This window comes from Jaculus jaculus, chromosome 15 (genome assembly GCF_020740685.1).
Source record: "Jaculus jaculus isolate mJacJac1 chromosome 15, mJacJac1.mat.Y.cur, whole genome shotgun sequence".
NCBI lineage: Eukaryota > Metazoa > Chordata > Mammalia > Rodentia > Dipodidae > Jaculus > Jaculus jaculus.
Window position 1 is genome coordinate 32,129,219 of NC_059116.1, and position 14,350 is coordinate 32,143,568.

General features: G+C 39.0%; 1 protein-coding gene across 1 annotated transcript in view; it reads right to left on the bottom strand.

The window, feature by feature from the left end:
* Window positions 1-11,863, bottom strand: part of Dsc3 (desmocollin 3) — a 37,155-nt gene extending 25,292 nt beyond the window's left edge. Inside the window, exons 1-6 of the mRNA XM_045134592.1 lie at window positions 11,785-11,863; window positions 10,086-10,285; window positions 8,805-8,924; window positions 3,964-4,119; window positions 2,434-2,578; window positions 650-816 (exon numbers count right to left, since the gene is read on the bottom strand). Of these exons, the coding sequence (XP_044990527.1) occupies window positions 650-816; window positions 2,434-2,578; window positions 3,964-4,119; window positions 8,805-8,924; window positions 10,086-10,285; window positions 11,785-11,839 (843 nt within the window). The 5' untranslated portion in view covers window positions 11,840-11,863. The remainder of the gene's footprint in view (window positions 1-649; window positions 817-2,433; window positions 2,579-3,963; window positions 4,120-8,804; window positions 8,925-10,085; window positions 10,286-11,784) is intronic.
* Window positions 11,864-14,350: the final 2,487 nt, after the last annotated feature.

Below are 14,350 nucleotides of genomic sequence, written 5' to 3' on the forward strand. Positions count from 1 at the left end.
ACAAAATATAAAAAGATTCTGTGAAATAATTTGATCTGGACAAGTCAGCCAGTGTTTCTGACTATCACATTTCTCCTACTCAGATTAGATATAGTGCCTTTCCCATCAAACAAAGAAATTATAAAGACCAGGTAATATTATGTATAAAGAACTGGAACATAAAATACCATATTCATGGCCATAGGCTAGTGTTATAATCTAAGTGAAATCCAAGTAAGAATTTTAATAAATTGTTAATTGTATCTAAACCCATCATTTCCTTAAAAATATACACATCTATAATTGAGCAAGGATCAGGATATGATCTTTACTTATAAAATAAGTAATACTTATTGTCCTACATGACAGGTGAAGAATTTACTAATCTAGTGCCAAACACTGGAGTGGAATATTAAATAATAAATAATTAAATTGTAAACTTCACAAGAAATACTCCTTCATCCCTTTCAAATATCAGTTGTCTTGCATTTCTAGTCCTCATAGTTTATCATATGTAAGGAAATAGAAATGATGTTCAAAAATAAATAGGCAATGTGCAGGAAATCTTATTTTTTTATGCTTCAAATAAAATATGATAGGGCATAAAATTACAGTAAGTGGGGGCAAAGGAAGTCCAATCCCCCCCAAAAAAGTTCAGTTTTAGTGTTACCTCTCTGTCCATGTAGTGTGAAACAGTAGTGATGACGCCCGTGTTAGGATGCACAGAGAAGAGCCCAGGAGACCGTGGCGTCTGCTCCATGATGCTGTACTTCAGGCGCGTATGCATTGTGTCAGGCTCATCTCTGTCTGTGGCACAAATCACCCCCACCGTAGTGCCTACATGTTTAAACAACAGCCTTGAGTTCCCAGGATCGCAAACTGTGTTTATCAAGACCTACGCTTTTCAAGTTGGAAGAATGATAGTGGAAAACTAATTTAAAATGCACTTCTTATGATATGGATTGCATATTTAGAACTGATGAAGATGACTTCAAACATAGAATCCAAAACTCTCAGGTGTTGAGAATCAAGGTGGACCTGTATTCACTCATAGATCAAAATATGTGATAGTAAATTACTGAAAATCGATACTTTACTGCCACTCAAGAATAATTTCAGAGCACGGAATGGCAGCAAACAGCTGTAATCCCAGCACTCAGGAGGCAGGGGAAGTAGAATTATGAGATTAGACTAGGCAATAAGCAAGACCAATCTCAAAGAAAAGATAAATTTAAACAGCAAACAATTTCCATATCTATTCCCATAAATACTATAATAAATCTATCTGGAGGCATAAACCATATCTTTTAAAGTAATTCATTTTATTATTATTATTTTACTTTTGGGAGAGAAAAGGAGAGAGAGAATGAGCACACCAGAGCCTTTCAGCCACTGTGAATGAACTCCGGATATGTGCGCCCCCTTGTGCACATGTGAGACATTGCATGCTTGTGTCACTTGCGTGTGGCTACTTCATGGGACCTGGGGCTTCTAACGAGCATTCTTAGGCTTTGCAGGTAAGCATCTTAACCGCTAAGCCACCTCTCCAGCCCCAGGTAATACATTTTTATTGGACTTTATCAGTAGGTAAATCAGTATTCATTTGGAGTACAGGTATGGAGATGGTCAAGTTGATATATATTAGTCCAATCTCTCATGATTTGAAGATTTTTTTTTCTCTTAGAAAAAAAAGCAATGGAGCCATGGAATTGGGAAACCAAACAGTATAGATCATGTAACATAACTAACTACTGTTACAAGGAACAGCACTCAGGGGCTGGAGAGATGGCTTAGCAGTTAAGTGCTTGCCTGTGAAGCCTGACGACCCTGGTTCGAGGCTCAATTCTCCAGGACCCAAGTTAACCAGATGCACAAGGGGGCGCATGCATCTAGAGTTAGTTTTCAGTGGCTGGAGGCTCTGGTGCACCCGTTCTCTCTCTATATATATCTGTCTCTTTCTCTCTGTCCATCACTTTCAAATAAATAAATAAAAATAAACAAAAATAAAAATTTTAAAAAAAGAAGAGCACTCAGAATGACTCCCATGATTTCTCACAGTGAATTAAGAAGAGAGCCTTCCTGGGCTGGAGGAGGTTCAGTTCCCCAGGACCTATGTAAGCCAGATGCACAAGATGGTGCATGTTCCTGGAGTTCATTAGCAGTGGCTGAATGCCCTGGTGCACCCATTCTCCTCTCTCTCTCTCTCTCTCTCTCTCTCCCTCTTTCTCATAAATAAAATTTTTAAAATTTTTTTTTAAAAAAAGAAGAGAGCCTTCAGAAAAAATATATTTCCCAAACTACAAACTGACAATCTTTATTTAATCATGCATGTGTGAATGCATTTATAGTATGTTAATTTTAGTTCAATATTGTCTCAGGAGAACTGTCCACAAATAGAAATTTCCAATGTCTTAAAAATGTATTCAAATAGATTTCACATAAAAACAATTTTACCAAGTCTGCTGCCTTCTGGAACTTCAAAACTATAAATTGCTTCTGTGAAAACAGGATAATTGTCATTCTCATCCTCCACTTTGATGGGCAGTGGAAGAGGTAAATCTGCTGAATAGCCATCGGTGGTGGATGCATAGGCAATTAGCTGAAAGACAGGAATAAGCAACATCAGCAGTCAACCATCAGAGCAAAAGGAAGGTGAGATGTGCTACAATAGTTTCTGTAAGTCTTTTCAATAATTAACTGCTTCAAAGACAGGAATTCAATGCTTTCAAAAATATTAGTGAACCAAACAGAAATACTTAACAATACTGATAATTGAGTATTTTGTAGCAATAACTCCACTTCAGATAAAAACCCAGATCTGATACACAGATGAATCTGGATTATTCTTGGAAATTCAGTGTGTTTTTAAAGACTCAGATTATTCTCCTTATTCCCTCTATACTCAGAAAGTTTTGCTGGAAGAACAATTAAGCTCACTGCAGTAGGAAAAGTCCCAGCTACATAATCTAAACAAAGCAGCAACCCTGATCTTGTGATTCCCATGCATTTCCATTGCTTTCCCTCATTGGACACATATCTGGGAGAGTTTATCTACGAAAACACCTTTATTATTTTCACTGTTGCTAATTAGTCAAAGGTAATGTCAAATAGAATGTATTTCTATTCAGCATGTAATGGTAACATGGAACATTTTCTAATCAAGAGCAAAAAAAAAAAAAAAAAAATCTTCACATGGGACCTTGGTCAGGTTGGTTACTCAGCATGTCTTTTCTCTTCTGGAAAGAGAACCCTTCTTCCATATCAGAGTACTGGGTAAGAAACCTTTACTTGAACTTGGTTTCCAGCTTTTATTTCCTTGTTGACTTGCAGATATGATTGATCAGAGACACATACATTGGAAGAAAGGCAAAAAATACTATCTAATCCACTTTTAAACAAAAGGTTCTAAAGAGATAAATCTATTCTGGTGACCAGAGAAAAAGAAAGTATCTCAGGGCTAGAGGGATGGTTTAGTGGTTAAGACATTTGCCTGCGAAGCCTAAGGACCCATGTTTGACTCTCCAGATCCCATGTTTGCCATATGCACAAAGGTGAGGCAAGTGCAAGATCACACATGACCACTAGGTGGTGTAAGCATCTGAAATTTGATTGCAATGACTGTGGCTCTAATACCCCATTCTATCTCTCTCTCTGCCTCTTTGTCTCTCTCTCTCTCTCTCTCTCTTTCTCTCTCTCTCTTCCTTTCTCTCTCAAAAAAATGAAGAATCACAGAAGCGAAACTAACTTCCTAAAAATATACTGGGATTTGAATTAGAACATATTTAAATCTCTTATTTTGTTTCAGGCTTACCTAAGTGGATATGAGCTGAAATATTGACCAAGTATTCTAAAATACTGAATCCTACTTTCCTTTGAATTCTGGGTACATCAGTAAGAGTATAAGAAGATAGAAAAGAGTAGATAGAACATTAGGAGGAAGACATTTTATGAATATTGAGTCATATTTATCAGTAAAACTCCTACATCGAAAACATCGTATTCCTCACGATCCACAGGCCGAGTACAATACAGATTTCCAGTGTCTCTTTCGATGAAAAACAAATTTAAAGGTTCTTGATCAACTCCACGCCCACTTATGGAGTAGAAGATGGTATAGTTCTGTGCTGCATCAGATTGAACCTGGGAGGGAAAAAATACACATATAAGCAACTGAAGGTAACTTCAATTAAAAGGTTATTTTAAAAAAATGAAACTGTAAGATTGTGTGTGTGTGTGTGTGTGTGTGTGTGTGTGTGTGTGCATGTGCATTAATGACAGGATTTCAAGAATAATAACACTTATGATTGGCAAGGATGAGTCCAATAGGAGCTCTTACAAGAGGGGATGTCAAATAGGATGAGCCTCAGGCATGAAGGCATGAGAACTAACAGGATGAGAGAAATAAATGATGAGAATAAACAAGATAAGGCCCTTTCTGACAAAGCTTATAGTGCAAAGAAATAAGGCATGGTTATTCCTAGAGACTCCAAAGAGCTTAAAGGAGACCACTATTGTTGGAGAGGAAGGAGCCAGTAGAGTTCAGGATATAAAGCAGGAAGCTAAGAGGGATCACATCATGTAGGCAACTCCAAGAATGTTGGCTTTCCCTTGGTGGAAAAAATGGAGATGGAAAGCTAGTGGAGAATTTAGACAAAAGTAACATCATCTGATTTTTTTTTAATGTAAGTTTCATTAAAGGATATTTGAGCTGGGCGTGGTGGTGCACACCTTTAATCCCAGCACTTGGGAGGCAGAGGTAGGAGAGTTGCCATGAGTTCGAGGCCACCCTGAGATTACCTAATGAATTCCAGGTCATCCTGGGCTAGAGTGAGAACCTACCTTGAAAAAAAAAAAAAAAACAGACAAACAAAAAAGATATTAGACAAGTAAATATTGTGTGTACTCAAATTGCATTACATTGTGTGATGGTCATCACAATCAAATTAGCACAACAATCACCACATACTGTATTTATAGTATTTGCCTATCTTCTATCTGAAGTATGTACTTTCCTTAACATCTCTCCCTTTCTTTCACCTCTCAGGCCACAGCACAGTGTCCTATTCTGTCTTTTTTTTTTAGTACAGTTCTATTAGATCCCATATACAAGTGAGATTATGCAGTGTTATTTAAATTTGAGTTATTTCAATTAGCACATCATCTTTCATGTTTGCCCATGATTTTGCAAATGGTAGTATTTCCTTCTATATCGCTGAATAATATTCTTATGTCCTTATGAGAGATAGAGACAGAGTTTTCTCATGCATTTGTCCACTGATGAGCATTAGAGAGTTTCCATAGTTTCTTGCATACTGTGAACATTGCTGCAGTAAACACAGGAATTCAGATGTCCTCCTGACATACTGATGTTATATCCTTAGGTAGTTCTATTTTTGTTTTTATCCTTTTAGTGTGTGTGCATAAGTGCACTTGCGCGCGCGCGTGTGTGTGTGTGTGTGTGTTGTATGCACTTATGTGTGAAGCAGTCTGTGAAGAGGCCACAGAAGGATGTTGGACGTCTTTCTATATCACCCTGCCACTTATGTCCTTGAGAGAGAGAGTCTCTTGCTGAACCTGAAGCTTGCCGTTTGTTTCTTTAGATTTCCTGGCCTGAGAGCCCAGCAATCCTCCTCTCTGCTGCCCTGTCAGCACTGGGATCGCAGGCCATTTTACGTGGGTGCTGGGGACCCCAACCAAGGTCCTCATGCTTGTTCAGCAAGCGCTCGTACGCCCTGAGCCATCTCTACTGCCCTTATTTTTATTTTTTTAAGAATTTCCATAACGTTTTCAATAGTGCCTATATCAGCTTACTTTCCCACCAGCAGTGAAGCGTGGATCCCCCTCTTGCCACGTCCTCACCAGGACTAACCTCGTCTGTGTCAATGACAGCCATCCTGACATGTGACGTGATCTCATGATTTCCGACTTATGATGCTGAAGGTTTGTCCATGAAGGAATGTTCACTTGGGTAGGGTTTCTGTTTTGAGAACTGTCTTTTAAAGTTCTCTGCCTATCCCAACCAGTGTATTTGTGTATAATTGCTATTGCTATATGAACTTCTTATTATTTTGGATATTAACCATTTATCAGGTACATGGCTTGCAATTTTTTCTATGATTTTGTAGGCTGCTTTAAAAATAAGTTTTAAAATATATTTCAAATGTGGCCATGCCTTCTGATTTATATCCTTTCCTGTTTTTAAAATTTGGACAGGATCTCACTAGCCTAAGAAGATTTCAGACTCATGAGCCCTCCTGCTTCAGTCTGCCAGGTTGCTGAGATTACAGGCTTGCGTCAAGAAAGGACTATTCTTACACCCTTAGGTAAGGGCAAAAGCAGAGAAAACATTTAGAAGTTACTGCAAAAGTCAAATGGCAACTGACTAAACTAAGATGGAAGCAGGAGGGGTCATGATAGGTAGTTACATTCTGGGTGTAGTTTAAAGGTTCAACGCTCAGAATTAGCCACTGAATGGTAATAGGTTAAAAGAGGAATGTCACTGCACTGGAGACTGCCAGCATCCCATAATATTGACTCTTCCACCTTCCTCACAGCAGAATACTGAGGTGTTCACGCAGAGGGTTTTCCTTAGTCTCACTTGACATGAGCTAGGGTCACATAGAAAGGTCAGGCCAAGGGGACGCAAACCAAATTACGTATAACAATGACGAGATTATAAATAATATGAGCAAAAAAAAAATTCATCAGTATCTATGCAGGATCCAGGATATCACAGAAGGTGAAGTAACGTGACTCCCATTCAGACGCAGTGGTAAGTCCTCATGAACCTGCAGGGGTGGCCAAGCTAAGCCTATTGTCCCAACTCTCAGAGTGCTGAGGCAAGAGGATCATGAGGTTAAGGCCAGCTTGTGCTGTGTAGTGAGAACCTCTTAGAGTGATAGAATATGGCAAGATCAGGGCCAAATTACCTGTAGCCCCTTAGTAGCCATGTATTGCACACCTCTGTATCTGACCTAACATCCAGGTGACTATAAAGTGGTCAGGTGTGACCTTCTTGGAATGTACTAAGAGACCGCAGCTTCTACCAGTCCAAGGGCTAAGTGTGTCATCAGAGAGCATCTGAAGCTTATGGGGGAGAGTTCCCTGCTTTGACATAACCTGCCTGCCTGATGGTCAGCCTATGTATCTGAGGAATGAAAGAGTTCATTTCCATTCAGCAAGAAACTGTATATGATGGAGCGAGTTCTGAAGCTCTCCAAAGTTTAGAGCTGTCTAGGAATACTCACACAAGACCCTCATAATAGGAGAAAAAGATGATGACATCAAATTAAAAGGGAGACTAATGGAGTGAGGGAGGTAATATGATGGAGAGCAGAGTTGTGAAGGGAAAAGTGGAGGAGGGAAGGGGAGGGAAATACCATGGTTTGTTGTCTATAAGTATAGAAGTTATGTATATATATATATTTTAAAAAGAAAGAAAAAAGGAAGGTAAGATGAGAAAGGATAAACAAATAAAAATTAAAAGGAGTAGCCACTGGGTTCAATAATCATCTCTAGCATAAAACAAAACAAATAAGCAAACAAAAAATGGAAGAATAAAGAAGTTGATACAGACAAAAAAAAAAAAAAAAAAAAGGAGTGTCCAGTAGAGGAAGTAGCAACGTGGGTAAACAGTATCTGAGAAGACAAGAGCACTTGGATGTGATTAAGCCAAGGAAATGAAGAGTAACGAGTTGTTACTGCATTGTAAAGGCTGAAACTACACTCACCCGTGACCATGTTTCAGAGTGCATTCCCAGTGCTTGAAGTATTCATGAAGAAGAAAGATCTAGCACTGGACAGAATAAGACAAGAGAAAGACTCTGGAAGAACATGCAAGTGCAAATGAGTAGCCCAGAGGACCAGCTATTATCAGTATTAACGAGCATCAAACTAAAAGAAATTTACCATAGAAAAGAAGAGGATGCAGCCACGCCTCCCTGCAGAAACTGCTTCCACTGTGAGTATTTGGATTTGGGTAAAAAGTAACCTTGATCATGTTATCACCCTGACTAAAAGTTTCTCTGTTTTTAGGATGAGATGGAACTCCTTGCAGAAGGCACACAGCCCATAAGGGCTTGAGCCCTACCTGCCTCTCTGGCATCTCCTGCTCTGCCCTCACCCAGGAGGAGCCTCTTTTAGAAGCCATGCTTGTTCTTACTCTGGGCTTCCCAACTGTGTACCTGTAGAAGGCTCTCCCTCCCTCCAGGATTCAACCTAAGTGACCCTTCCTCTGAGTCTTTTCTTGGTTCTGTTTTATCACCTCATCTCAAGTCCTGATGTTTATGGCTCCACAATGTGTCCACCATAGCTCTCCTCAGTAAGTACATTTCCCTACTTCTGTCTCCTTCCCCAGATCAATAAGCTGCAAAAAACAAGACAATAAATAGATTTCCTTTTCCTTAGCACCTAGAGCAATGCTACAGCAGTACAGAGCCACTAACCCATTAACTATATGTTAAATGAATAAAATCATGCAATGGCTGTAGCATCTACGTCACATGATTAGTTTTATAGTAACTTTCTTCTCATTTTATTCACTTTGATTACACTTCATGTATGTTTCAGTCCATTTTTTTCTCAATCCATTATTATTTTGGGGGAGCGTTTGAGGTAGAGTCTCATTGTAGCCCAGGCTGACCTGTATAGTCTCAGGGTGACCTCAAACTCTCGGTAATCCTCCCATCCATGACTCCCAAGCATTGGGATTAAAGGTATGAGCCACCATGCCCAGCTGCAATCTATTTTTAATGCTTGATGCTTACTAAGCCTGAACAAAACAGACTCTTCAAATTAAAGCATTCCATCCAAGGAATGCACATTACCTGCTGAAGAAACAGTGGGAAAGGACCCAGGGAATTCTCTTGCATTGAACAGGGAATAGGTGCCCATCTCCTTTTGGCTCGCCGGAGAGCAGTTTCCTTTGTGCGTCTTTTCTTCAGTACCTGAATTTAGAGAAGGGATGTAAATAAATGGAAGCATCTCAGTCTACTTTGTCATAAAATGGCTTATGAACTCAGACTGAGGAATTTCCATGCTAGAGCTACAACTGGAAAATAAAGACTTTATTTATTTATTTTTTTTTCATTGAGAAGTTAAGAAAGAAGTCCAAAAATTGAAGGTTTCATCCACTATAGAATTGCAATGTGTGCTTTTCTAATGCTGGTCATACTTTCATGCCACACTTTCAGTTCTTGGCTCTGTCCCAAGTAGAGAACATGTGCTCCCTGAAACAGTCACTACCCAGCACTGGCCTGTTCTTTCTGCTCCAAACTCATATTCTCAGGTGAGCCAGAGTAAGGAAGTGTATGGCCCTCACTGCTTCAGGTACCTGCACTATGCAACACGTTAACCACTGGTCATGTGACTGTGTATGTTAACTATAATTAAATAAAGTGAGAAGTTCTATGTTTTGGTGGCACTGGCCACATGCCAAGTGCTTTGGAGCCATTTAAATCTGGGCCACCACACCAGACAGAATAGATTATAGAACATGTCTCTCATTATCAAGATATACATATACAAGACCACTTAGTGTTAGTCATCTTATTTCATGTTTTAGCAAGGGGGGGGATTCTTGATTTCATGACATTAATCAGTAATTTTATTAAATATTTAGTAAAGTGCTAAGCAATTGTTGAATTAGCATTCTCATCAGTACAGTTAACTAAGGTCATGTGTGAGCAATTTAAATTTAAATCTACCATCATTTTTCAACTACTTTCATGATTCTCAAGGCTAAAACAAAATAGTTTCCAAACTGATATTGAACACAAATGCCACTCACTGGAACTTAGAGATCAAAGAATGTGCATGGAGGGGGCATCATTTAGACTTACACAGTGAATCAGAAGCCAGTGCTTAACAAGGGTTGAGAATGATTTAGACAGAGGGAGAGAGGATACACAGGGAAAGACTAAGAGAAACAATAAGAACAAAAGGAAAGAGAAAAGAGGGGAGAGGAAGAGAGGAGAGGGAAGGTGAGTTGAATTGAAGGGAGGAAAGAGCAAATATCGCATTTATCTCTTAGTCCTCACTGTCATTTTCTTAATCAGCACATTGGGTGGAAAGACTCCCATGTCTGGTGTATTGAGTCATTTCAGTACCTTCCTCTGGTGTTCCAAAAGGACAGGAATCTCTCTCTGTGCCTGTGTCTTCGAGTCAGAAAGCCAGACGGTGAATGATCTTCTCTCACCAGACAACACAACATCCCGGGCTGTGTGTACTGACCCATCACCAAGAACTCTGAAATCAGGGTCACTTGATGTGATGATATCAGCAGACCTGAAGCACTCCTTCAAATTAACTATGAGCAAAAATGTACCAGTTGTAGGGTAAAAAGCATACAAAAACAGAAAAAATGTCTGATCTTGAAAACCATAGTCAATAATATAAACCAGCTGTTAAATGTCTTAACTGGAGCTTTCAGATTCTTAAGTATAATCCTTTTTTTAATTAAAAATGATTCTTGATTATCTATTTCTATTCAGCAGAGTGTTTTAAACCTTAATATGTTGCTAACAGCCTTATGAACATGGCTATCCAGTTAAGGAGGTATGCACACCGTGCTAGGGTGAAGGAGAAAGAACTGCACACCCACACAGGCACCTGAATAAACATCAAAGCTTTCCCTAACAAGATCCTATGAGTCTCTGAAGATGCACCTGTCTTCATTCAAAAGGATCACGCAAGAGCACAAAGAACAATAGGGTGTGAGTTGGCCAAACAGTCGCCTAAGAAATATTGGTCTCTCGATTCTTCCCACTGGCACTTTTCAAAACATTTCCCCCACCAGACATAAGGATCTGTGCGTGCTCTCAACTTAGTATCCCTCCCTCTGATCCACTGAAACTTCATGGAATCTTCCCTCTCTGGGAATTTTGCCTTTTAATAGGAGATAATGAAATATGTAAGTATCAAAATACACCTTCCTCCATCTACTTTAAAATTAAACAAACCAATAGTACTCAAGGAATCAGCCTCCCCAGGCAGCACATTATTTTTCATTTAGACCAAAACAATCAAAAATCGGTATTTAGCTAAAAATGAGTTAACATCTGTAAGGCTGATCACATGCTCATCTCATCTTCACATTTCTAGCTGAGCAAGTGCCTTCTGGTCTTTCTACCACAGGAGCAGCTGTCTGTTTCTTCTCATCCTTTCTTCTCTTCTTTCCCAGAGGAAGAAAACTTGTATTTGTTTGATAAATTAGCTGAGGTACTTTACCCAGAAATAGGACACTTTGTTGGAAAGATAATATTGCTATCTCTGGGACTAGCATACTTCTTTTCAAAAATAAACTATAATTATGATGACTACCTTCCATGTTCTCTGCACCCATTGGAAAGGCCAGCTAGAAGAGCTTCCCAGCTGTTGAGAAAGACTAAGGTTTGCTAGCTCCTCATGTCCCAGAGTGTAAATGGCTGATAATGTATTTTGAATGGAATGTCACACATTGTTGTGCTTCTTAGTTTGCCTATAGTATTGATCAAATGTTTTTCTGATTCTCCCTAGAGCTTATCTACTTTTCTCTAGTTCTTGGAAACCTAGAGTATTGAGAGTTCAGCACTTCGTGTAAGTTTTAAACTGGTAAAACTTGATGAATACAAAAATATGGAATAGAAAATTTACACTAGAACCAGCCACAAAATCCAATAGTATTTGAGTAAAAGCAAATTTCAAGTAATACTATAGTGCGTCTACTTATAAGTATGTTTAGACCAACTCCCAAATGCAAAGATGGTACTCTTTTTAGATTAAATCAACAATTTTCTTGTTTAATACAAGTATTTTGAAATTTCTCACCTCTGCCAATCACTTTGTCTGCCCCTAGTGTAGAAGGCACATTCAATACTACCATTTTACAGGCTTCACCAGCAAAACTGAAGACCTGAAATTGCAAAAGGTCACATTAATGCAGTATAAAAAAAGAATTAAGTCTCCAGGAACATCTGAATAGAGACAGAACAAGAATTTGACAGCCTTCATTTAACAGCATCTATGGGCTGGAAAGATGGCTTAGAAATTAAGGCATGTGCCTACAAAGCCAGAGGACCTTAGTTCAAAACCCAGGACCCACATAAGCTAGATGCACAAGGTAGTACATGCATCCGGAGTTCATTTTTAGTGCCTAGGTACCCTGGTATTCTCTCTCTCTCTCCCTCTTAAATAAATTTTTTAAAACCAAAACAATAAAAAGCATCTATGAAAAATTTACAACTGACCTTAATCTAAACTAGGAGAGACTCCATGAATGCTTTTCTCCAATATTAGAAGCAAGACAATAATGTCCACTCTCACTGCTTTTATGTAAATGTTGTAGAGCTTCTATCCAGGGCAATTATACACACACATGCAAAAGAAAATACTTAATCCTGATATATAGATGGCTTGGGAAAGAAGAAATAAAACTATCTCCACACAGATCTCACAATCATGCACATAGAAAATCCTAAGGAACCCACTATAAAACTACCAAAACAAAGAACAAGGCTGGAGGAAATACAATGAATGCAGGCAAACTTATTATATTCCTCTGCATGAGCAATGAAATGTCTCAGAGCAAAATCAAGAAAATATCCCATTCTTGATAACATAATTATAATTAAATACTTCAGAATAAATTTGGTGAACGAAGGTTATGCTAGAAAACAAGAAAGCATTGGTGAAAGGAGCCACGAAAGACCCAACATAGTAGAGAGAGAACTGATCTCCATGGACCAGAAGACACATAGTCCTGCCTCTTATCCTGACGTCCACTGCGGTCCCTGTCAAAACCACCCCTAGTGTTTTTGACCACCAGACTTTATGGAAATGCAAAAAGAGACCCTAATAAACCATAAGAAGAAGAGCAGAGTTGAACACTTACATTATCCAATTCTAAAACGTAGCAAGAAGCTACAATAACCCAAACTGAATAATAGTATCAAAAGGATAAATATGCCGGGCGTGGTGGCGCACACCTTTAATCCCAGCACTCGGGAGGCAGAGGTAGGAGGATTGTCGTGAGTTCGAGGCCACCCTGAGACTCCATAGTGAATTCCAGGTCAGCCTGGGCTAGAGTAAGACCCTACCTCGAAAAACCAAAAAAAAAAAAAAAAAAAAGGATAAATATATAGATACATGGAATAGAATGGATAGGATGGCTTGTTTGTTCTTCCAGAAAGTTCAAGGGAATGAAATCTCTTGAACAAATGGTGCTAGAAGAATTGAATATTCCCCCTTCATAAAAGAGAGCATGCCAAAATTAACTCAAAATGGATCCCAAACCTGCATATAATATCTAGGATTATTTAAAGGAAAACAAATATGTCTTCATGATTCTGGGTTAGACAATGATCTTTTAAATACAACACTAAATATAGAAATAAAAAATGATCAATAGAACTGAATCAAAATGTAAAATATTTCTTATTTGAGCATTATGACAAAAAGTGAAAATACAATCCACAGAATTTTCAAATCATATAACAATAAGTGACCTATTTTATCTTAATTTTATTTATTTATTTATTCATTCATTTATTTATTTAAGACAGAGGGGGAGAGAGAAAGAGAGGGCAGGAGAAAGAGAAAGAATAGGCACACAAGGGACTCCAGCCGCTACAAACAAACCCCACACGCACGTGCCGCCATGTACATTTGGCTTACGTGGAGCATGGAAAATTGAACCTGGGTCCTGAGTCTTCACAGGCAAGTGCCTTAACCACTAAGCCCATAACCTATTTTTTATAATATAAAAAGGTATCATGTACCTCAATAATCAAATGAGCAAAAAGCATTGTGGTAGTTTGGATGTATGTCCCCCATTGACTCAGGTGTAGAAATTAACCTTGTAACCTGGGTCTCCAGCCACCCAGATGGAGGAGGTGTCACTGGAGGCAGATGATGGAGTCCAGCCATAAGGTGCCATCGGGGTGGATCTGATTCCAGCCCAAAGGTATAACAGAGTAGTTGAGTTCTGGGGATCCTGCGAGCTGCTGGCTTTGCGTTTGCGGCTTTTGGTGTTTGCTGGTGGTTTCTCTCTGCTTGGATTTACAATTGGAAGCCAGATTCCTACTAATGGAACTTCCCTTGGCTCTGTCAGCTTGAAATAAATCCCTTCCTCCCATGAAAATGTTGGGTTGGAACTGCCTACTACAAATATTAGCCAAAGACAATATGCAAATGGCCATTAAGCAGAGTTTGAAAAGATGAGGCATTTGGGACATATAAATCTAAACTACAATGAGATACTTGCCAGGAGGCTCAAGTAAGTGAGAGAGAAAATGACAAGTTGCTGGCGAGGATGTGGAAAACCTGGAACCCTCATGGATTGTTGGTGAACATTTAAAGTGATGCAGACCTATGGGGAACAGTTCATCAGTCTCTA